The sequence below is a fragment of the Tiliqua scincoides genome, chromosome 2 (genome assembly GCF_035046505.1).
Source record: "Tiliqua scincoides isolate rTilSci1 chromosome 2, rTilSci1.hap2, whole genome shotgun sequence".
Classification (NCBI taxonomy): Eukaryota; Metazoa; Chordata; class Lepidosauria; order Squamata; family Scincidae; genus Tiliqua; species Tiliqua scincoides.
Genome location: NC_089822.1, coordinates 269,523,703 through 269,547,733, shown reverse-complemented (window position 1 = coordinate 269,547,733; position 24,031 = coordinate 269,523,703). Strand labels below are relative to the sequence as shown.

Here is a 24,031-nt window from a genome sequence, read left to right as displayed (position 1 = left end):
AGAGCCTCCGCCCGCTGCAAGTCCTTCTTCCGCGACCTGCAGGTATGGAAGTGCTCCGGGGCAGAGACCTTTCCCTCCCTCCTTCGCCAGCGCAGCTCCTGCAGGCAGAGCAGGGACCCCATGGCGTCCAGGTCCTTGTCCGAGTTTGTTGTGGCTCCAGGCCGGGTCTTCCTTTCCTGCTGCTCCATCCCGGCCCGTCTCACCCCCAGCTCCCCCCCCCCCACTCAAGGCAACTCCCACCTGCCAGGCTGCAGGCCAAGGAGGGGGCTGAGGTTGGCCTACTGTGACTGTCTGTGGGGGCCACTGGTGTTCTAGCAAGTTTCGTCAGGTGCCTGGCTACTCGCCACTGCAAAAGGGAAGAGGTGGGGCCGCTTTCCACCAGTGTTTTGCCCCTCCAGGAATGCCAGTGCTGGGGGGCAGTGCCACTGTTAGGAAGGAAGGGGGTCTGCAGCTGCTGCGTCTCTTAGGTGTGTTTTTGCAGGTTCAGCCTCTTTCCCTCTGAATCCATTTCCCGCAGACTCCTCTGCGCAGCGCCTGGCACACCTTTCTGTGCGCCTGAAACAGACATCCTGACAGACAGAACCAAGACTCCTCCTGGGAAATCAGAGGCCAGACCCCCTTCCTCTTTGCACCCAAGAGCCCAGCAGTCTGACACCCCCGATTGCCCCCATGGCTTGTCTCTCCTGCGTTAGGGAGTTAATTTTGCTTTACTTGCTGTCTGGCCAGCCCAAGCCTTCCTGTTGCCTGAGGCTGCCCCCCTTGCCCACTGACGCGCCCACCTCTACCCCTTCGCTTGCCAATGTTCTGGCTCAGCAGCCCCCTCCCCTCCCCTCCCCTCCACAGGAGTTCTTTCTCTTCTCTGTCTCCTTCCTTTTCCAGTCCAGGGAGTGGAAGAAGGACAGCAGTGGAGGCAGGTGGGCAGACAAAGGTGGGGGCCCCCCTGATCTGCTGCCTGAGACGATGGCTTCAGTGGGCCTCACAGTTGGGCCTGCCCTGCTTGTGGTTTCCTCTCCAAACCAGCCTGCAAACTTCCCCTTGATGTGTGGTGTGTTTTTTGTACTCTTCCTCACAGCCTCCCCCGCTGGGCACTGCCAGTTCCTGGTTCCTTTTTGGCCAAGTTGTCTCTGTGACTGTCCAGCCAGACCACACATTTGTCACCAGCCTGCCTGTCCTGCTTCCCAGTCCCACTTCCCCATTTGGTTCAGCTCCTTCTTCTCCAGGGAAAGTGGTGCCACAGCAGGGTGATCAGGACAAGCTGCCTGGCCCCTGTCTTGTCCATTGCAGCCTCATTCTGAAGTATCTGGATGTGTTTCTTGAGTTATTTTATGTGGTGGCCAAACTTTCCTTCCAACATTCTGTTCTGTTGGCATTTTCTGGCTCGGAGCCTTCAAAACGTTGGGTTAAATGTTCAAGTGGCTCTGGAAGATCTCCTGTTGTTTCCTTTGGCTAATATTGCTGTGGCCCCTAAAACTAGGCTTGTTGATTTCGCAAGGCCTTGGAGTGGTGGTGGTGAGGCGCTAGTCAAAGGACCTTGTGGCCCATGTTTTCTTCCTGATGCTCCTAACCCTGTCAGAGGTGCTGACTTTTCTAAAATGCCTCCAATTCTGGGTTCCTCTGCTATTTGTCAGGTAGACCTTTCCTCAGATTTCTCCCCCTTCACTCACACACCCCACATACACTCAGCTGCAGATCAAACCTCCAAACTACATTCTCTCACTCCCCTGTCACTCTCCCATTGGAAAGACAGGAAATGGGAAAATGCAGCAGAGAGAGGGGGGGCACTCCCCATCCCTTCTCCAGCCCAAACTATGTTTGTCTTTTTCCTTTACTCAACAACCCTCTGAATTCAATTCAAAGGGGTTGAAGCATTTCCACCCCACTGGCTGGAATAGCACTGCCCCATAGAGACCAAGGTCTCTCATTCAGGGTTCTGGAGTGGAAAGGGGCAGTCGCTCAGGCCAGTGTGGCAATGAGGTGTACAGCATTAATTCCACTCCTGATACCAAAACTGCTGGAAAAATGAAATGCTGGAAACAAGGCTGGAGGCAGAAAATGGTTCTGGGTTCATTAGCAGCACTGCGGTGAGAGTTCACTGCATCTGACCAAGATATTAGGATTCCAGCACCAAGGAACAAAGCGATCACAACAGAAGGGCCTACTTGCCCATCAGTCACCATGAAAGAAGCAAAGGGAACATGACTTCACAACAGTCTATTTCACCGATAAAAGGCAGCACTGCTAACAGGGCTTGGAGCACCAGGAAGAACACACAGGACACTAGGTCCTTTCACCAACCCCTAAGCGTACTGCAGGTGCAGCTGAGATAACTCTCCCTGTTCCACACAGCAGTAATTCAGGGCCACTGGTTGATGGGACTTTCCTGCCTAAGGGAAGTGGTCGTTTGATGCAGGCAAGATGGAGTCGGAGGCTTATGCTTTTTCACAAAGGGGGCAATGGCATAAATACAGTAGATAGCAAAGAGAATTAAAGCAAAAATCAACTGTATCACTTTATGCAACGTGGGAGGGAGGGTAACCCCCATCCCACTAACCCCCCCATCTGTCTCCCTTTCCAGGCTTCAGGTCCACCAACCACTCTTACAATGTTTTATGGACAGTGGTGGCAGAGTCTGACCAGGGTTTGCTCTGGTTCAGGACTGTGGCGTACTTGGATGACTTGCTCATTGTAGTCTACAACAGCAACGGGAAGAGCATGGTGCCCCGAGTGCCCTGGATGGAGAAGCTGGAGAAGGAGGATCCCCAGCTCTGGCGGACGGAGACAAAGATTCAGCAGACCTGGCTTTTTGAGTTTCAGTGGGTACTGTGGAAAGTGCGGAATGCCTACAACCATCGCCAAGGTGAGCAGGGGTGGGAGAGGTGGTTGCTGGGTCAGTGGGAGGGGGGAAATTTGGGGAAAGAAGTGCCTTCTCCACAGAGGTTGGCAGTGGCCACATTGGAGGGTGGCTGTCATGGAGGGCTCTCTTGTACTGCTCTCATGGGTGCTGAAGCTGAAGTTTCTGGAGGAAAAATCCATTACGGGGTACCAGCCATGATGTGTATGTGCAACCTCCTGATTTTAGAAATGAGCTATGTCAGAATGCCAGATGCAGGGGAGGGCACCAGGATGAGGTCTCTTGCTATCTGGTGTGCTCCGTGGGGCATTTGGTGGACTGCTGTGAGATACGGGAAGCTGGACTAGATGGGCCTATGGCCTGATCCAGTGGGGCTGTTCTTATGTTCTTAACTACAATTCCCAGAAAGCCTTGCAGGTCTCTAGTTATCTGGCGTGCTCCCTGGGGCATTGGGTGGGCTGCAGTGAGATACAGAAAGCTGGACTAGCTGGGCCTATGACCTGATCCAGCGGGGCTGTTCTTATGTTCTTAACTACAATTCCCAGAAAGCCTTGCAGGTCTCTTGTTATCTGGTGTGCTCCCTGGGGCATTTGGTGGGCCGCTGTGAGATCCAGGAAGCTGGACTAGATGGGCCTGTGGCCTGATCCAATGGGGCTGTTCTTATGTTCTTATGTTCTGAAACGCCTGCAGAGGAGAGCAGCACCAGTCACAGAGGAAAAGCTTGCTTAGTCTCTGTGCAAGCTCCCCAGCTATATGTCTGAGATCCCAAGAGCTCTAACACTTGACCCACAGTTCATGCTTGAGATCCTTAATTCTCGTGCTGGGCCAGCAAGGTGGATTCTGAGTCTCTGGTGGGCCAGAGGTTTGCTGGGGACCAAAGTCTCAGCATGGGCTGAATGGGGGCTTGCTGAGGGCTGCATCTGGCCTGCAGGCTGGGGTTTGGGGACCCCCATTCTAGGAGGATTTACTGCTACAGGAAGGGGTTTGGACTAGATGGCCTTGTTGGTTCCTTCCAGTTCTAAGATTCTGTGACCTCCTTCAGGGTGGAAACATTTCTGACTCTCTTTCCCTTGGAGGAGGCCCAAGGCAGTTATGCAGGTCTGGAGGGGAGACCCTGTCCTGGGTCTGCAGATATGCAGGTCTGGAGGGGAGACCCTGTCCTGGATCTGCACTTGGCTCTTTTTGGGGGGGGGGGCACTTGCTCCCTCCACAATGCCTTATCTGCCTTTCAGGACTTCACACCTTGCAGCTCCATGGCGGCTGTGGGCTGAACGCAGGTGGGCAGAATGAAGGATATTTCAGAGTCGCCTATGATGGGGAGGACTTGGTCGCCTTTGACTCGGAGACCCTCAGCTGGAAAGCAGTCGACAGAACCAAGAACATTACAAGGATGTTGGATAATTATGTCCCTCATGTGAGGAGCTTTCTGGAAGAGGGGTGTTTTGCATGGCTGCAGGTACTCCTGCAGAATCGGAAGGAGGTTCTACAGAGGAAAGGTAAGTGTGGGAAATGGGGAGGGTGCGGCAATTCCTCTGGGTTCCCCCCTCTGCTTGTATGACCAAGAGCGTCCAGGCTTGAAGCAGGTGGAAGAACTCTGGAGCTGTGCTAGTTCAGAGCAGAGCCAAGGGAGGAAAGATGCCAGTTTCAACACTAAGGAAGTAGAGAAGTAGCACAGCAGAGAGAGAGAGAGAGAGAGAGAGAGAGAGATGGATGAGAACCCCCACCCTCTTGAAAGCCAAAATCCTTTGGAGTGAGGCTCTGCTTATGCCCCTCAGTTTAGAGACGAACTGAACTGTTATGTGTGAATTTATTTGCGATCCCAGTCCTACCCACATCCCACTAAACCCTACCTCAATCCCACTGTCTGACCTACAGTTGTGTCGGTGCAGTTTCCATTGCATTCCGGGAGGAAATTTCAGCTGCTGGAGGTCTTTTCAGGGTAAGGGGACATTTGCCCCGTGCCCTGGGGTGAGCCCCAGCAGCAGGTATGGGTCAGTCAGTGTACCACTTCAGTCGCTGGCATAGGTCCGAGTTGATCTGTGAAGACGAATCAGGCTTGGGGAGGGGACTAGGATTCTGCATGTGCCTCTGCTGCCGAATTGGGTCCCTTCTGGTGGGCCCAATCTTGTCGTCATCCCATTCTGCCAACCCCCTGCCCCATTCAACCCCCTCCCCCAACCCCCAGCACTGGCTTAGCTGCACCAGTGGGTGTTCAGCGACCATCTTCATGAGGTCCTGGCTGCTCACTGCTTGAGGCTGCGGAAAGGCCCTGCATGCTGGTCCAGTTGCATTTGTGATGGCCATAAAGCAGTTTACACCAGTGGAATGTGTGTTCCACCAGTGTAAGGCCCCATTAGGTTTGTGCTATTGGTGAATCTACAATTCTGTCTTACCCAGTAGCTACTTATATTGAATTTGCTGTTGTGTTCTATCTACTAGTTTTACTTAGTGTGCTGATTACTTCATAAATTGTTAAATTACACACTCAGCCTTGCCTGTTGATGTGTCCTTTGGGTTGTTAATAAGTAGGGGTTTTTTTGTGATTTTTCCCTCCCAAAATTTCTTGACTAAAATAGCAAATTGCGGTGTTGTGTGTTTTTATCTAAATTCTTATTCAAAATTGTAAACAGCGCCTTAAAGAACAAGAAGCATTTCAGCTGTGAACTCTGTATCATTTTAGACTGTTACCAAACATATATGCAAACATATTCATTGGTTTTCCAAGCTTCTCAAAGTGCAGCACCACACAGACCAGCTCCAGAAAAGGCATTTACCAAGGGTGATTTGGGGCAGAGGGGAGATCCAGATCCAAGCACATTCACCAGATCACAGATCACATGAAGATCACAGTTTAGAACGAAGTCTCCTCACCTCCAGACTACAGTGCAGTGCTGGAATCCTACCTGGGCATCCCACCCACTCCCCATCCATTCACGCCTCTTCCACACACACCCCACCTGAAGCACATGATGGAGATTTTAAAGGGTTAACCTAACTTCTCTCAGATGAGGAACATTAGAAAAAAAACTTGACTAGTGTTCTGTAAAAACAGGATAGGAAAGCCATTATGTCAAGTTGACCTGCAGAGAAAAAGCATGTGCGTCATAGCTTTCCCAAAAGGAAAATTCCAGGGTCTTGTGTAATCAGAGTTGGGGGCAGGGAGTCTTTATGATGCAGAGCAAAGAGACTTCCTAATTAGGGCTAGAACCATGTACCAAACTGTCATAGAATGCCCAATAAGGAAGTGGAAGTCACATGGGTACTTTGTTTGTTGCGAGGTATAACAGAGAAGTTTTGGGTGTGGTTCTTGGAGAAACAAAGGATCCACCATGGGGTAACTTCTGTATCCAACCTGTATCCATCCTGAAATCTCAAATTTATTCCTAATCTGTAAATAGCCTGTAAATAAACGTTCTATATGCTTTTAAAGGAGTTTGTGCCTGTTTAGCATTGACTCAGAGAACAAATCAGAAATTTCCATCACACATGCACACAAATACTTTTACTCAGCCACTCCACCATCGGAAATGCTTCAGGGGCTCAGTGCCTTAGTGAAAACTACTCATAGATTCCTCAAAAATAAGCAAAAGTGGCATTATTTCATGAAATGAGTGACTTTTTCTTTTTTTGATCTTAATATTGTTTTATATTGTGATAAATATATCACCCTGGGGTGATGGGGGATAAGAATAGGCCCTCCGTTTGGCTGTACTTATCATAAGAGGCGACTAAACAGCCACCAGGTAGAAGGAACTCGTTAGCCTGGGAAGGCAGCTCATCTGAGAGAAGGAAAACTCTGATCCCAAACCTCCACTGCCTTGTGGCTACATCTAGTCATGGAAAAGGCTTCAGGAGTCAACCTCAAGGCAAAATCCAGAGCCGGAGTCCCCGAGGCAGTTCATGGCTGAACACAGTCACATTCTGGCAACTCCTTCAATGCTGCTGGAACCACCTGTATTGGCTTCTGCCTTTCCATTGGGCCATTTCAGCGACATGGAGAGGGGGAATTTGCTGCATGGGAAACAGTCTATCCTCCATACCTACCTTACCCAGGCTTCGTGCACTGGAGAGGACACTCTGTTCTAAAACCAACATTCAGAGCGCGATACCAGAGTCTTCTGAGACTGAAGGATGCCAACATTCATATTGTGATATGAGCAAAAAATTATTATTTCGTATTCAGTTCAGATCATTATTTCACACTATTTTACTGTCACCTAAAAAACACGCCCACTTTTCAGATTTCCAGCAAATATCTTGCCTTAACCAATTTGGTTAATAGGGTTTTTCAAGGTTCATGATCTCGCTGAAAGAGCTCCACAGGCAGTTGAAACTGAGAGTTTGGCTTATGGCTGATCTCTTTTTGAGTTTGATTCTGTGACATTTTTGATCTCTTAGAATGCTGCGCTTGGGGGACATCCACTTGTTGGAAATGAGGGTGGTTTGAAGCAAAAATGTGGGGTCTCTTCTTTCTGTCATTCATTCTGCAAGCCAACCAAGGACCTCAACACTGTCATTGACACTTTTCCCCAGATCCCCCAGTGGTGAAGTTGACCCATAAGGAAAGCCGTGAGGAAAGCCTCCTCTGCCAGGCCTACGGTTTCTACCCCAAGGAGATCCATGCCACCTGGAGGAAGGAGGGAGAGGTCAAGCTGGGTGACACGTTCCATGGGGTGGTCAGCCCCAATGTGGATGGAACTTACTACACCTGGCTCAGCATTGAGATCGATCCCAAGGAGAGGAGACACTACCGGTGCCACGTGGAACATGACGGACTGCAGGAGCCTCTGGACGTGGCCATGGAGGAGTCTGGTGAGAGGCTGCAGGAAAGGGAGGCCTCAGGGACCACTGTGGGAAGGGGAGTGGTGTAGCTGGCAGATTCTGAGTTCCCACCCAGTCTCTCCCCGTCTCAGGCAAGATGTGTTTGTCCTGTTGCAGCCTCGGGGCTCCTTGTGGGAGGTGTGTTGATGCTCATGATCTTCCTTCTGCTTCTGACTGGGATCATCTTTTACATCAGTAAGTAGGCCTCTGACAGCCCAGTCCTTTGCATGTCTATGCAGAAGTAAGTCCCATTAGTATTAAGAAGGCTTACTCCCAGGTAAGTGTGCATAGGACTGCAGCCTTGGTGCATTTGTTGGACTGTATGTGCTCCTCCTCCTGTGATAATTTTGAGTTTATGACCTCTGGGACAGGAACCGTCTTCTCAATGGATCATGACAGTGAGAATGTTGCTCTGTTGGCATGGGCTTTCCAGCTTTGGAGGTTGGTACCCAAAAGATTGGTGTGCCCACAGCCTGCCTTGCTATAAGAGACATATTGACCCTGGCCTGGGAAGGACCAGGAATACACCAAATTCTCCCACAGGCATTAGAAGCAACGTTCTCTACATGTGCGGGTTAAATCAGCCTCTCTTGATGAACCTCCACCATCCAGATCCTACAGTCTAAACTTCAAAGGTTTGGGATATGCCTGATGGTCTGTTTCTCCTGTGGTTCTCAAAGTCTTTCGACTGGCAGCTCCATTGACTTACTGGGCCATTGGCCTTGGCTCCCCATTAGGGTTACAATCCTGTATGTCAGTGGTTCTCAAATTGGTGGGTCGTGACTGAGAACCACTGCTGTACATTGTGTAGGGTGGTGGGCTTTTCTTAAGGATTCCCCGGCTCCTCTGCCTGATTTCCATGGCTTCTTGGGGAGCCAAGGCTCACAGTTTGGGAGTCACCATTTTTGTCCCTTACCCAGAAATGCTTCCATACTTCCCATACCCATCTCCAAACTTCCTCCATGATGGTCTGTCTTCGATTGCTTTCCTGTTTGAGTTAATGCACATTTCTATTCTCTGCTGCTTTTCAGGAGTGGGCAAGGGGCCCTTCAGTTCTCTGCTCTCAGACCAGCCTCCACCCGCCCACCCTGCTTCCCTGGGTACTGATCTCAGCCATCCTCTAGCGTCATTCCAGGAAGAAGATGCAGGGGTAAAACCGAAGCCAGCAGATCAGGAACTGACACCATGAAAGACTTCCTAGTGCTATTGCAGGGGAACCTTCTGGGACGTCCTCCCCCGGAGATGGTTAACCACAGCCTGGCTGAGCACCTGTTATGGAGGGTTTGCAAATTGAGTGCCCCGCCTCCCTCCAGTAGGTGGGACTGGATGATCTCTGGAAGTCCCTTGTGACTCTGACTCTGTATATAAGCACCGGGAGAGAGTCCCCTGAGGAACAGCATCAGGACTTGATCCTTCTGCTTTGCAATGCTGATTTATTTATGCAGCTGGCTTTTGGCCTGTCTGATTTAGGGAGCCATTTATTTGGAGCACATTTTGTTGAAGCATTTGAAATACTGTCCATAGTTCTGGTTTCCATAGCTCAAGGAGGATGTTGCATAGCTGGGAAAGGTACAAAAACCAGTAATGATCCCAGGGCTGCGTGAACCCCCGAATGGGCTGCTGGATTCCCTGAACCAAGCGTTGGTTTCTCGCAGCATCTCCTGGGAAGCCTGGTCTGTGTGAGCAGGAGAGCCCAGCCCTCTCAGTGCATGCAGAGATGAGGGATCTGGGGTGAATGCTACTCCCTGCAAATCAGTCTTCTCACAGCCCTTTGAAGTGGAACTTACTTGGGCCAAAATTGACACCTCTAAACTGGGACATGTCCCATAGTCACTCCCAGGCCAGAGAGAGCTCACCATCCAGTATTGGACAAGAGCTAGAAATAATTGGGGTGCTTCTTCCAGTTAAGTGACAATTCCTACCCTCGAGTGTGGTTTGTAGGATGATTTTGTTCTCCCCACTTGGACCAGGGATTGGCAAAGGTGAAACTAACGCCCCCCTTGTTGGTGACATTTCAGTTGCAAGTCTATGGTAGGCCTTTATCTCCCTGCCCCTTCTCCCTCTCTGAACTCCTTTGGAAGAACAGGAGGTGAAGGAGTGAACGTGCGAGATGGTGGGAGTGGAGGGAGAAGCCAGAATGGAAGCCGGAGTTCGTGTGTGGAGCTGAATCCAGAACAGGACACTCCCCCCCATTACATGCTTTCTCTATCAAGAATCTCATGGTATTCCTGGAAGAAGTTCTCTTTGTACATTCCACAATCACCTTCTGCTTCTTCCATATATAATTCTGTGCTGCTTGTTTTTATATTTGATATCACTGCTTGTATATTGTTGGCATTGGCAACCTTCAGTCTCGAAAGACTATGGTATCGCGCCTCTTAGCCTCAGACTGTTGGCAAAGTGTCTCTTCAAACTGGGAAAGGCCATGCTGCACAGCCTGCCTCCAAGTGGGCCGCTCAGAAGCCAGGGTTTCCCACCTGTTGAGGTCCACTCCTAAGGCCTTCAGATCCCTCTTGCAGATGTCCTTGTATCGCAGCTGTGGTCTACCTGTAGGGCGCTTTCCTTGCACGAGTTCTCCATAGAGGAGATCCTTTGGGATCCGGCCATCATCCATTCTCACGACATAACCGAGCCAACGCAGGCGTCTCTGTTTCAGCAGTGAATACATGCTAGGGATTCCAGCACATTCCAGGACTGTGTTGTTTGGAACTTTGTCCTGCCAGGTGATGCCGAGGATGCGTTGGAGGCAGTGCATGTGGAAAGCGCTCAGTTTCCTCTCCTGTTGTGAGCGAAGAGTCCATGACTCGCTGCAGTACAGAAGTGTACTCAGGATGCAAGCTCTGTAGACCTGGATCTTGGTATGTTCCGTCAGCTTCTTGTTGGACCAGACTCTCTTTGTGAGTCTGGAAAACGTGGTTTTATATTGGTTGTATATTGTGTTGTAAACGTGGTTGTATATTCACTTTTCTCAAAAAATTCATGGTCCTTTCCTGGAGGATTCTGAGCGCTTCCTTTTCCCCTCCTGGTCTTCTGGTGACTGTTTGGTGTCCACTGTGACCAAGACTACAGGATCCCTGGGCATGTTTGCTTGGGGGCCCACGAAAATGTGCAATGCATGTGCTTCCAGAGCATGTGTGTGAACACCTGGAGCGCCTTCTGAATGAATAAGACTGATGGTGCTTGTTTGGTGCATAGGAGCTTAGCAAAAAGGTGACCTGACTGTGGCGTATGACCATTTGTGTGATGTGGAGAGGGCGCCAAGTGTCTCTCCCTCTCAGATCACTTGTGGAAGTGCGGGTGCAGGTGGTTCTTCACCACTGAAGTGATTGGCAGGACATTCTGATGTGGAGAAGGGGTGCTTCTTCCATTCGCCTGTCATTAGTGGATGGAGCTGATTGTCAACCCCGGCTTGAAAAGATGATACCAACCGGAGGACACATATTCCATCCATTACTGGAGCGAGATGAGAGCCTGGATGGTGTCGTGGTTTGGGAACTGGTCCCAGCGCGGGATCCTGAAACGCCCGCAGCGAGGAGGTTTCCTCCCGGAGAGGAAGCAAGAGCCCGCTGCGGGGAACCCCGAGGGGGTGCGGGAACGCGCCCTGCCTGCGCCTCCTGCCCGGAGCCCTGGCTGGGACTCGCTCCCGACCCAGCCTGCAGCACTGCTGGCGACCCAGGTCCGTTTCCAGCTGCGGGACTGCTGCCCGCCCAGCCGCAAGTCAAGCCCTGGAGAGGCGGGTGGAGATTTCCAGCCACACGGGCTGCATCCTCTCCACACTCACCGGGGCGGAGCCCTACTGATTCTGGGGACCTGCTTCCGGACACGCAGAGGACTCGCCTGGGCTCGCGGGCAGCCCGGGAAGAAGCAGGCACTGGGCTCTCCTGCCCCTTCCTTTGACTGGGAGGTGTTTCAGGACACCGCGTCAAGTTGTGTTTTTTATTGGGGGGGGGGATCTCCTGGAATAGCTGAGGCCAGACTGCGCAGTCTCCCCCCCCCCGCTCCTCCTCCCCCACTGGAAGGAGAGATCTCTGGCGGGTGCCTTGGATCAGTTGGGACCAAACTTTCTTTTCTCGGGTCACGTGTCCAGCTGCCCAGCCCTCTCCAGGTCTGCCCAGCAACCGGTGACGCAACAGGCGCACCCGCTCCTCATTGGCGGAGCGCTTCTACCCGCGGACTCCCTTCCTCGCTCAGCCCGTCCTGGCCGGAGGGAGAATCCGGACGGGACGAGACGGGACGGGAGCGAGGCTGGTGGTTGCGAGCCGACGCCAGGGAACGATGGGGCTGGCGGGCTGGCGCGCCTGGCTCCTGGGGGCGGCTGCCCTCCCGCTGCTGGGGGGCTGCTCCGGTGAGTGAGTGAGTGACCTGCAGGGGAGTGAGTGACCTGCAGCGACTAAGCTGATTACGGGGCTGGGGCACCTTCCTTATGAGGAAAGGCTACGGCGTTTGGGCCTCTTCAGCCTAGAAAAGAGACGCTTGAGGGGGGACATGATTGAGACATACAAAATTATGCAGGGGATGGACAGAGTGGATAGGGAGATGCTCTTTACACTCTCACATAATACCAGAACCAGGGGACATCCACTAAAATTGAGTGTTGGGCGGGTTAGGACAGACAAAAGAAAATATTTCTTTACTCAGCGCGTGGTCAGTCTGTGGAACTCCTTGCCACAGGATGTGGTGCTGGCGTCTAGCCTAGACGCCTTTAAAAGGGGATTGGACAAGTTTCTGGAGGAAAAATCCATTATGGGGTACAAGCCATGATGTGTATGCGCAACCTCCTGATTTTAGGAATGGGTTAAGTCAGAATGCCAGATGTAGGGGAGAGCACCAGGATGAGGTCTCTTGTTATCTGGTGTGCTCCCTGGGGCATTTGGTGGGCCGCTGTGAGATACAGGAAGCTGGACTAGATGGGCCTATGGCCTGATCCAGTGGGGCTGTTCTTATGTTCTTATGTTCTTATGTTCTTATGGAGGCAGGAGGACAGGTGGGCGGCCAGTGGAGTCCCTGGACGGGGAGGGAGGGGGGAGGCACTGTGCCCACCCGGAGCCCGAGTGCAAAAGGGGGGAGGAGGCGGCATTGGAGAGGTCCCGAAGGGAGCAGAGCTCCAGCCTTCCGCGCGTCCTTCGTCCTTGCTCTGCGGGCTTTGGAGGTGCTCCGGGGCAGCGACCTTTTCCTCCCTCCGCCCTGGCTGCAGAGCCCTGCGGGAGAGCTCCGGAAGGGGTCCCTGCCAGGCTCCCATCGCGCTCCGGTCCTTGCCTGACTCCAGGCCGGGTGGTGTTTTCCTGCTGCCTGTCTGGGTCCGTCTCTCCCCTCTGCTCAAGGCTGGGCTGCAGGCCAAGGCGGGGCTGCACTTGGGTCCCCTCACCCAGTGTGACCAGTTTTGTGGGGCAGTTTCAGCTGCAAAGGGAGGGGGCGTCCTTTCTCTTTTTGTGGGTTGCCGGGAGTCTGGATGCCACTGCCAGGCTGCCGCCCTCCAGCTGGTGTGTGAGCCAGTTGGGCCTTTGCCTTCCTCTTTCCCAGGCTGGCCTTTGGGCAATGTGGCCTGTGTCCTGGCACTGGGCCCCACTCACTGGGGCAGTGCTGGGGCAGTCAGCACCTGGCAGCCTGGGAGGGCAGTGCGGCAAGTGGAGAATGGGCTTCCTCACCCTCCCAGGTCTCTCTGGCCTGAAATGGGTCTCCTGGACGTAGTTGGTGGGGATGTTATCCTGTCACTGCCCACCATTTCCGGGTGCCCTGCTTTGCGCACAGCACTGCAAGTGTCTGGCCCGCCAGGTCTGCTGTTGCTGCAGCTGCCTAGTGAGGGAGGGCCCCACACAAGCGTCCCGCATTGGGCCCTTCTGGTCCTGGGGCCGGCCTTGCTCTTTCCCCTGAGGCTTCTGTGCGGCTCTTCTTTCTCCAATCCAGGGAGCGGGAGGAGGAGCAGGGAGTCAGGTAGGCAGAAAGAATGACAGAGAGTGGATAGAGAGATGCTTTTTTCCCTCTCGCATAACAGCAGAACCAGGGGACATCCACGAAAGTTGAGTGTTGAGAGAGTTAGGACAGACAGAAGAAAATATTTCTTTACCCAGCATGTAATTAGTTTGTGGAACTCCTTGCCACAGGATGTAATGATGGCATCTGGCCTGGATGGCTTTAAGAGGGAATTGGACAAATTTCTGGAAGAAAAGTCCAGTATGGGTTGCAAGTCATAGTAGGTCTGTGGAAGCACTTGGTTTTAGAGGCAGGCTGCCTCTGATTGCCAGATGCAGGGGAGGGCACTGGGACGCAGGTTGTGCCTGTTGTCTTGTGAGCTCCCTGGGGCATTTGGTGGGCCACTGTGAGATGCAGGAGGCTGGACTGGATGGGCCCTTGGCCTGATCCAGTGGAGCTCTTCTTATGTTCTCACCTGAGATAGGACAATCCCCCCTCCAGCTAAGCCCCCAACTTTGCCTCCCTTTCCAGGCTCCAGGTCCACCAACCACTCTTACAGTGTTTTATGGACAGGGGTCTCAGAGTCTGGCCAGGATTTGTCCTGGTTCACCACTGTGGCATATTTGGATGACCTGCTCCTTGGTGTCTCCAACAGCGATGGGAAGAGGATTGTGCCTCGAGTGCCCTGGATGGAGAAGCTGGAGAAGGAGCATCCCCAGCTCTGGCAAACCGAGACAAAGATTGTGCGGGTCTGGCTGTTTGAGTTCCAGTGGTTGCTGGAGAAGGTGCAGAAGGTCTTCAACCACAGCCGAGGTGAGCAGGGGTGGGGGAGATGGCTGCTGCGTCAGGGAGGGGGAAATATGGGGAGAGAAGTGCCTTTGCCCCAGAAGCTCCTCTCCTTCACAGTAGCTGCCCCCTTGGTCACAAGGATGGCTGCCCCACCTGCATCTCCACACAGAGGGAGATTCCAGATGTCCCCCTGAAAAGTCTCACTTTCTCTCAAATTATGGAGGGATTCGCCCTCACTGGAGATCTTCAAGCAGAGGCTGGAGATGCTGTAGGAGGACATCCTGAGAGGAAGAGAGGGTTGGACTAGATGCTCTTGTGGGTTCCCTCCAGCTCTAGGATTCTATGACTTCCTTCAGGATGGAAGTGTTTCATATAGCGCAATCCTGACAGGCCCTTGGGCCGGCGCAAGTCCTTTGCGCTGGTCCAGGAGAGTTGCAAATGTGCCGTAAGGCAAGTTTCTGCCTCGTGAGTCAGGTAGGCTGGTGTGCGGAGGCTGACTTAAGCCTCCATGCCATCAGAGGCACCGAGCTTTACATTGGTCAAGCTCGGCTGACGCAAGGCTCTGGGGTGGGCGGAGAGGGGAGGGAGGCGTTCCGGGGCGGGGAAGGGTGGGCACACCTCAAGAGGTGGCACTCATCCGAGGAGACCCATTGGGCGAAGGTGATTTCCTTGCCTCCTGCTGGTCTTATGGTGACAGTTTGTGGGAAGGAAGAACAAGACTACAGGGTCCCTGGGCAATTATACTTGGGGGTCCACAAAAATGCACAATGTGTGTGAACACCTGGACACCTTCTGCTCCAGTGGTGAAATCTGCTGAGTGCTGGGAAAGAACAGAGAAAAGAAAGTATTTCTTTACCCAGCGTGCAATTAATCTGTAGAACTCCTTGCCACTGGGTGTGGTGATGGCCACTGGCCTAGATGCCTTTCCAGGGGGTCGGACAGAGTTCTGGAAGAAAACTCCTTCACGGATTACGAACCAGGATGGCTTTACTTCCTGTCTTGGAAGCTGAGCTGTCTCAGAATGCCTGGTGCAAGGGAGTGGCAGCAGGATGAGGCCTCTTGTGGTCTTGTGTGTTCCTGGAGGCATCTGGGGGGCCACTGTGAGAGGCAGGAAGCTGAACTAGGTGAGCTTTTGGTCTGATCCAGCCGGGCTCCTCTGTTGTTCTTATGTCAGAAGATTACAGCATTGGAGGCATTTATGTTTAGAAAAAAGGTGACTCAGATCCCTCCTTAGTCACCTTTTTTCTAAACATAAATAAAGAGGCTGCAATCCTATGTACACCTTCCTGAGAGTAAGCCCCTTTGAAGACAATGGAAAGCACTTGTGAGTAGATAATCGCAAGACTGGGTCATCCAATTGTTTGATGGGAGATTTAGGAATGGGGATCCAGGTGCTTCTTTCTACGGGGTGCCATTAGCTTGTGGAGCTTGTCATTAGAACTGAAAAAGACGTGGCCCTGTCATTTCACTTGCCCTGCTTTTCATGCAAACCACCTTGAGTCCTGGTGAGAAAGGTGGGCTTTCCGTTTTGTAAGAGACCATCGTCCAGCCAGAACTGCCACTACTCCCAGAAGCAAGCAGGGTCTTGCCAGCAGCAGCCCCAAAGATCCCAGGTGCTGTAGAAGGATCTTCCCCCTGAGATATGGAGCTTCACCTCTCCCTTCTCCTCCAGGAAGGGATGGAAGATCTATTTTGGGGAATGGGTCATGGTCTAGCTGCTGAGGAATTCTGACTGGTGGAAGAAGAAGTCTATCCTCCTCCTCCTCCTCATCAAAGTATCTGCTGCTTTCCTGACAGGTTGTGGTTAAAGTGCCTGCCATGAATGGAAAAGAAAATACGTGTCCATCTCTGGACTTTCACGGTTTGCTCCACGTCTTTGCTCTGAATGCTGCATCTTTCATGGAAGCTGCTAGAAGTTTTAGAAAACCAATCTGAATATTCAGCCCCTCTTCTCTCTACATGGGGTTGGCCCCGTCTGCCAGCCAGAAGGATTCCTCTTGAGAGGCCCAAAGTTGCACCTTCAGTGGGCTTCCCGGCACTGCCTTCTTCTTCCCCCTGGCCTTGCTCGGAGACCCCCACCACCACCATCATGCCATGCAGGCCCCAGGAACCACTTCCTTGTTCTCTCTGAACAGTGCTTGGCTTGCAGTTGTGCCAACAACCTTGGAGAGTTGCCAGGAGCACCAACTGTCCATGCCAAGAGGGGAAGTGGGTCCCCCTCCCCCGTGATGCTGCTTTCCTCAGCAGGGTCTGGGCTGAGATGTTTGGATGAGACTTTGTTCTGCTTTCCTGCTGCTCATCTGAACTCAGTGACCCCCCCCCCCCCACTGCTGAGTCCTGTTCTCCTTAACTGCTGCTGATGCTTCCTCTTCCAGATGCCCCTCAAGCCAGCCTGGAATTGGGGCTGGGGGCTGGCCAGGGAGGGGTCGCTCTCTCTGTGGCTGTCTTCAGTTGTGTCAGATCCTGGTTGAGGAAGACAAAAGTTGCTGTGCTTCCTTCTGTGCTGCTCCAACCGCAGTCATACAGAAGCATCAGACTAGGTAGGTGGAAGGAAACAGAGTGACCGGGAAACAGAGATGCTTCGACCTCTTCTGGAAAGGATTCTGCCCCTCCCAGTTGGGATCAGTCCTCAGACCTCAGCATCAGTTGGAAGCCCAAGGGGTGCTGACCCATAAAACTCTGAATGGGTTTCAGAGGAACTGAGTATCTGAAGGAGTAACCGTGTGCTTCTCCTTCTCCCATCTGCAACTCCACGTATACTAGGAACATCATCTTAAGCCCTGTTCTGTGCCCCAGTTTTGGGGCCGTGTGATGCTGAGACCTGAAACTCCCTGGGTGTCCTTGGGCCAGTCATTGTTTCTCAGCGTAGCCTACCTTGCAGGGAGATTGTGAGGGTAAAATGAGAGGCAAAAGAATGTGTCCACTGCACTAAGCTCCTTGGAAGAAGGTTTGGAGGTTAAGGGCACAATCCTAACCAACTATCCAGCACTGGCAGAGCTGTGCCAGTGGGGCGTGTGCTGCATCCTGGAGTTGGGGGGCAGTCATGGAGACCCCCTCAATGTAAGGGAATGTTTGTTCTCTTACCTCAGAGTTGCACTGACCTTACCGGGTGCTGTAAAGTTGGTTAGGATTGTGCCCTAAATGTCACCATCACATACAGAACAATGAGCAGCTTCACTCACCCTATTTTCTCCCTCTGCAGCCATTGAAGGAGGGGGGGTCCAAGAGCTCTGCCAGAGGTAAGTGGGGGGGGCATAGCATCAAGCATGGACATGATTGAGACATACAAAATCATGCAGGGGAAGGATAAAGTGGATAGAAAGGTGCTCTTTTCCCTCTCACATAACACCAGAACCAGGGGACATTCACAAAAGTTGAGTGTTGGGAGAGTTAGGACAGACAAAAGAAAGTATTTATTTACTCAGCGTGTAATTAGTCTGTGGAACTCTTTGCCACAAGAAGTAGTGATGGCACCTTATCTGGATGTCTTTAAGAGGGGATTGGACAAATTTCTGGAGAAGTTCTGGAAAGGATTCTGCCCCTCCCAGCTGGGATCAGTCCTCAGACCTCAGCATCAGTTGGAAGCTCAAGGGGTGCTGACCTATAAAACTCTGAATGGTTTCAAAGGAACTGAGTGTCTGAAGGAGCTGCCGTGTGCTTCTCCTTCTCCCATCCGCAACTCCATCTATACTCCAAACACCATCCTAAGCCCTGTTCTGGGTCCCAGTTTTGGGGGCGTGTGATGCTGAGACCTGAAAATCCCTGGGTGTCCTCAGGCCAGTCATTGTCTCTCAGCATAGCACAGAGAGAGAGAGAGAGCTAATGATATGGAGAGCAGGGACTGCAGCTGCTTCTGGGTCCTTTCTGTGCTGCTCCTACCTCACTTGAATAAAAGCATCAGACTAGGTAGGTGGAGAGAAACAGAATCAGTGGGAAACAGAGGTGCTTCGACCTCTTCTGGAAAGGATTCTGCCCCTCCCAGTTGGGATCAGTCCTCAGACCTCAGCATCAGTTGGAAGCCCAGGGGGTGCTGACCTGTAAAACTCTGAATGGTTTCAAAGGAACTGAGTGTCTAACAGAGTAGCCGTGTGCTTCTCCCTCTCCCATCCGTAACTCCATGTATACTACAAACTACAACACCATCCTAAGCCCTTTTCTGTGTCCCAGTTTTGGGGGCTGTAAGGGTACGTTTTGCCTCACTAAACTTATAGAATTTTTTGAAAAGGTCAACAGGCATGTGGTTGCGGGACAACCCGTAGACATTATATATCTGGACTTTCAGAACGCATTTGTGGAGTTTCCTCAGCAGCCTTTGGTGAGGGACCGTGTCAGTCAGGGAATTAGAGGGCAGGACCTCTCATGGATTGAGAACTGGTTGAAGGCCAGGAAGCAGAGAGTGGGTGTCAATGGGCAATTTTCTCAATGGAGAGAAGTGAAAAGTGGTGTGCCCCAAGGATCTGTCCTGGGACCAGTGCTTTTCAACCTCTTCATAAATGACCTGGAGACAGGGTTGAGCAGTGAGGTTGCAAAGTTTGCAGATGACACCAAACTTTTCCAAGTGGTGAAGACCAGAAGTGATTGTGAGGAGCTCCAGAAGGATCTCTCCAGACTGGCAGAATGGCAACAAAATGGCAGATGCGCTTCAATGTCAGTAAGTGTAAAGTCATACATACTGGGGCAAAAAATCAAAACTTTAGATATAGGCTGATGGGTTCTGAGCTGTCTGTGACAGATCAGGAGAGAGATCTTGGGGTGGTGGTGGACAGGTCGATGAAAGTGTTGACCCAATGTGCAGCGGCAGTTAGGAAGGCCAATTCTATGCTTGGGATCATTAGGAAAGGTATTGAGAACAAAACGGCTAGTATTATAATGCCGTTGTACAAATCTATGGTAAGGCCACACCTGGAGTACTGTGTCCAGTTCTTGTTGCTGCATCTCAAAAAAGACATAGTGGAAATGGAAAAGGTGCAAAAGAGAACGACTAAGATGATTACGGGGTTGGGGCACCTTCCTTATGAGGAAAGGCTCTTCAGCCTAGAAAAGAGACGCCTGAGGGGGGACATGATTGAGACATACAAAATTATGCAGGGGATGGACAGAGTGGATAGGGAGATGCTCTTTACACTCTCACATAATACCAGAACCAGGGGACATCCACTAAAATTGAGTGTTGGGAGAGTTAGAACAGACACAAGAAAATATTTCTTTACTCAGTGTGTGGTTGGTCTGTGGAACTCCTTGCCACAGGATGTGGTGACGGCACCTGGCCTGGATGCCTTTAAAAGGGGATTGGACAGGTTTCTGGAGGAAAAATCCATTACGGGGTACAAGCCATGATGTGTATATGCCACCTCCTGATTTTAGAAATGGGTTATGTCAGAATGCCAGATGCAAGGGAGGGCACCAGGATGCAGGTCTCTTGTTACCAGGTGTGCTCCCTGGGGCATTTGGTGGGCCGCTGTGAGATACAGGAACCTGGACTAGATGGGCCTATGGCCTGATCCAGTGGGGCTGTTCTTATGTTCTTAACTACAATTCCCAGAAGGCCTTGCAGGTCTCTTGTTATCAGGTGTGCTCCCTGGGCATTTGGTGGGCCGCTGTGAGATACAGGAAGCTGCACTGGATGGGGCTGATCCAGAGGGGCTGCTGTTCTGTTCTTCTGTTCTTCTCTGCCCGGCTGCAGCGCGGCTGGCAGGGCCTCTTTTTTCCCATTGGCTGAGCCTCCACTGCGGCCAATCCCGCCTGCTCCGGCCTGGGGCTGGGCGTCTTTCCTCCGCTCCGCACTCCGGCCCTCGACGGCTGCGAGACGGTAGTAGAAGGTTCGTGCTCGAGAGCCGAGATGCGCCTCCTTCGCTGGACGGCGCTGCTCCTCCTGCTGGGCGCCTGCTCCGGTGAGTGCCTGCAGGGGCTCTGCTCCCGCTTGGGCGGCGAGCAGCACTTGAACCCCGGGCGGTCGGGGGGCTGGCGGTCTGCGCTCCAGGCGCGTCCCGGGCAGGCGAGGCGGGACAGGGCGGGGGTCTCTCCCCGGAGACAGCCGGAGTGCTGGCCAGTCCCGCCTGCCCCTGCCGCCCTGCCTGCTTTGGAGGCGCTCCATCGTCTGTCTGGCGGAGGGGAGCCTTCCTCCCCCCCACGTCGTGTGGGCCAAGAGCCCTTTCGCCCTTTGTCGCTTTTCAGGTGGAAAGACGATGGCAAATACGAGGGTCCAGGACAGCCCCCCCCACCCCAGCAGGCAAGCCTAGATCTGGATAGGGGGACGCGGACCCCTCCCTCGGCAGGACGGGGTGCCCTCGGTTGGGGATTTGGCCGCTCCAGGAACAGCCTTCAGCCTGCCCTGAATGGGGTGTGCTCCACCCGGACCAGATTTGGAGGTCGGGGCTCCTCCGCGATCACGGAGGCCCCATGTGGGGGGGGGCAGTTAAGAGGAGCAACTGAACCGCTTCACTTCGGTGGGGGGACTGTCTGCAGCCCTCCTGGAAGAGGCGGGTCTGGCCGCCCTTCTCCACGCCTGGATGAGGTGGTGGGAATGTGCTCTGTGTGGGGCCCAGGAGTGGCATCGGGGGCTGATCCGCACCACGAGGGGCACCCCAATGGGGCCAACCTCTCATCTTCAGTGCTGGTGGCGGTGGAAGCACCCAGGGAACAGCTGTCGCAGCTGGCAGTGGTGGGGCTGCCCCTGCAATGCTTTGGAGAGTTGGGGCTGGGGGAACATGCAAGAACTTGGCCACTGACTGGGAGAGTCAGTGGGGAGTGCTGGACTTGCTGCCTGTTGGCTTCCCGCTCAGCCCCATTCAGGGTGCTGGTGCTGACCTTTAAAACCCAAATGGTTTGGGGCTGGAGTACCTGAAGGCTGACTTCCTTGGATGGGGCAGACCTCATCAGAGGCCTTGTCCTGGGCACCCAGTTCATTGGACGAATGATGGTCAGCTGTTTGGAGCAGGGCCTTCAGTGCTGGGACCAGTTCTCCTGAAGGCCCTCTCTGTGGAAGTCAGGAACTCTCCCTTCCGTCTGCATTTCAGCAAGTGACTAAAATGGGGCTTTGGAGCTTTTCATATCCAAGTTTGATTGTGGTTTGTGATGCAGTTTCAAGATTGTGCTGTCTATTTGGTGGATTGTTTGGGACCTAGTGGGTCCCACAGTTTGAGAACCACTGTGCCAAAGGAGCCTTTGCTGAATGGTGAGCTCAGTGGAGGTCCTTCCTGACCACAAGGAGTGGCTGGACAAACTCTGGTCTGGTTCTGAGCTGGATAAATGAACACATCCGACTCCCAGGATTCCTGCTGGAAATCTGAGCCCAGTGGGATATGTTCCTTCCAGGAACAATTGGTTGAAATTTCTTGCATTCTGGAATAACAACAGAGCGGGGGGGGGGGGGGAGGTTTTTAAAAATACATATTGAAAATAGTAATTTTTTAAAAATGCAATAGTGTAATATTTATTTTAGAGAGCAGTGGTTCCCAAACTGTGGGTCTGAGACCCACAGTTCTGAATTTTTGGTGGGATTCAAAACCGACAGGGCAGATTAGGCTCTATACATCAAGGGTTCAACAAACTGTACTGGGGGGGAAGCACTCCTACCAGTCACCATTATAGCCAAACCACTGTCCATAGAGCATCATGGAGGGGAAAGAGTTTTATCCAACAAACAGATCTCCCAGTCAGTTTTCTTGCATTAGGGTCCTTTTCAGATGCATCCAGTGTGATCCTGAACTGGCAGGAAAAACTGGGGAGCTGTTGCCTCTCTGTGTGTCTGTCTTTGTAACCACATGTCTTTTCTCTCCATGGGAGGTGAAAAAGGAGCTTTAAGTGGGGAGGGGTTGTTTTTAGTGAAAACCTACAGAGGGCCAGGTGTTCCCCCTCCCTGCAGATCTCCACAGCTGCATTTTGTCCGGAAAAAAACAAGGGGAAAGTCTGACCTTAACGCTTGGAGTTCGCAGATGGAGCAAGATTTTGTGGTGATCTGTGAGAATAGTTAACATCATCAAGCTCTACCTTTATACAGTTTATTACTGTACATAGATCTAAAGATTTCTATTTATCAATGTCAAAAATGGCAATCAAATAAAACTAGGAAAAACAAAGGTTGTGATCTCTGCAAATCTCCTAAGTTTTAAATATTTTCACAATATTAAAGTTAAATATTTCACTAGATGTGTAAAGTGTGGGGGAGCGAAAATATGCCATTGAGATTTTTTTTTATTTTTAAAACGGGAGGTTTAATATTTAGAAGAAAAATTGAATAAAGCCCCAAAAAGAACTGTTGTAGAAGCACTTTCACAGAGCTCATGTTCTCCCACCCCAACCAAGAGGAGTGCCTGTGGGGAGGGGGGGGGAGGTGGAACTCTTTCCAGAGGCCAGCCATGGAGAAATTGGAAGTATTAATTATATCTGCTTTTAATCTGAGTAGGTATTTTCTCCTTTAGAATGATGAAATGCTTTGGAAGGCAATATTTTGAAGGAATGTTGCTGCATCCACTTTCACACAACTGCAAAACTCTTAGTTGCATGACTCTCAAGCACAGGAATGTTGGTGGTGAGCATATTGAGAGCATGGCCTCCACACTGGTCTGGATGAGAAACCACCCCACGTTTTGTAGGTGGATGTTGGTTGCACCCCAGCTCAGTCCCAAGGGTCTTTTGTCCAGGTTACTCTGTCCTGCTTCTGAGGGTTCTTCTCCCCCTTTGCTTTGCAACAGCCTGTCCTACAGCAACTTCAAATCCTGGAGGTTATTTGCTCTTCTGGCCAAGGAGATCCCTGAAACATACTGGTTCTGCAAAATGGTTGATCTGCAGTTCCCCAAATTTCTTGCCAACATGTGGAAAGCTACACATTGCAGGGTGCCTTAGTGGCCGTGTGCATTGAAGCACTTGTAGACTGGAGGCAAGATGCTTTCCCACTTGGAGGTCTGACTTCAGGAGAGTGAGAGGAGGGAACCAAATCCTGAAGACTGGCAACAATTCTTGTAACTTGGCCCCAGAACCATTTAACCAGACCTGCCCCACAAGGCAAGGCAAAGGCAAACCTGGAGCAGGTGAGGGCCAGACCAGATCTGACTTTGGACCAGCTGATTTGGGATTTGGTTTGGGTCCAGAAGGGGACTCCAACCCTTTGCCCCTTCCACAGTTCTGCTCCAGATCAAGGTTCCCTTGCTTGCTGTTTGCCCAGTCAGCACACTAGTGAGGCATTAAACTGGGGATTTAGGGCACAATTTTATACTTACCATGAATCTACCACAGTTTTATACTTGCCGTGCTGGCTTTGTTGGTGCTGATTGTCATAAAGCAAGAGGTCAACCTTGGCTGTGTAACAGGATAGGACCGGAGTGACATATTGTGCACAGCCTTTGCTTTGTAATGAGATTGTCTCTTGTGCACGCGAGTCCTGTCTCCATCACAGCAGCGCCACAAGGAGGGAGCCAGCCTGGGATTCATGTGCAGTGATTTGGTCACAGATGCAAACTAGGATTTTGGGTACAGATTTTGGGTGATTCTGGTCAGGTAAGATGGGGGTTGAGTGAGGATCTCTGCCTGGAATCTAGAAGTTGAACCACTGCAAAGCATGTGACTGGCTGGGGGGAGCTCCACCACCAGGGATATGAAGAATATTTGGATTCCTGCAGCTCCTGCAAGCCTGTAAAAGAGGCTGCTGTAAAATTTGGAGGC

General features: G+C 52.0%; 1 protein-coding gene across 1 annotated transcript; it reads left to right on the top strand.

Annotated features, from left to right (window-relative positions):
* The first annotated feature begins 960 nt into the window (after positions 1-960).
* Positions 961-8,861, top strand: LOC136639184 (major histocompatibility complex class I-related gene protein-like). Its single transcript, XM_066613189.1, has 6 exons — positions 961-1,045; positions 2,576-2,857; positions 4,084-4,347; positions 7,385-7,663; positions 7,790-7,867; positions 8,704-8,861. The coding sequence occupies exons 1-6, from the start codon at positions 961-963 to the stop codon at positions 8,859-8,861; spliced, it is 1,146 nt and encodes a 381-aa protein (XP_066469286.1).
* Positions 8,862-24,031: the final 15,170 nt, after the last annotated feature.

Bases quoted from the DNA above. Each gene is read 5' to 3' on its own strand.
- LOC136639184 (XM_066613189.1), top strand. From the start codon at position 961: ATGGCTTCAGTGGGCCTCACAGTTGGGCCTGCCCTGCTTGTGGTTTCC. The intron at 4,348-7,384 runs GTAAGTGTGGGA...ACTTTTCCCCAG, and splicing joins GGAGGTTCTACAGAGGAAAG to ATCCCCCAGTGGTGAAGTTG. The intron at 7,868-8,703 runs GTAAGTAGGCCT...GCTGCTTTTCAG, and splicing joins TGGGATCATCTTTTACATCA to GAGTGGGCAAGGGGCCCTTC.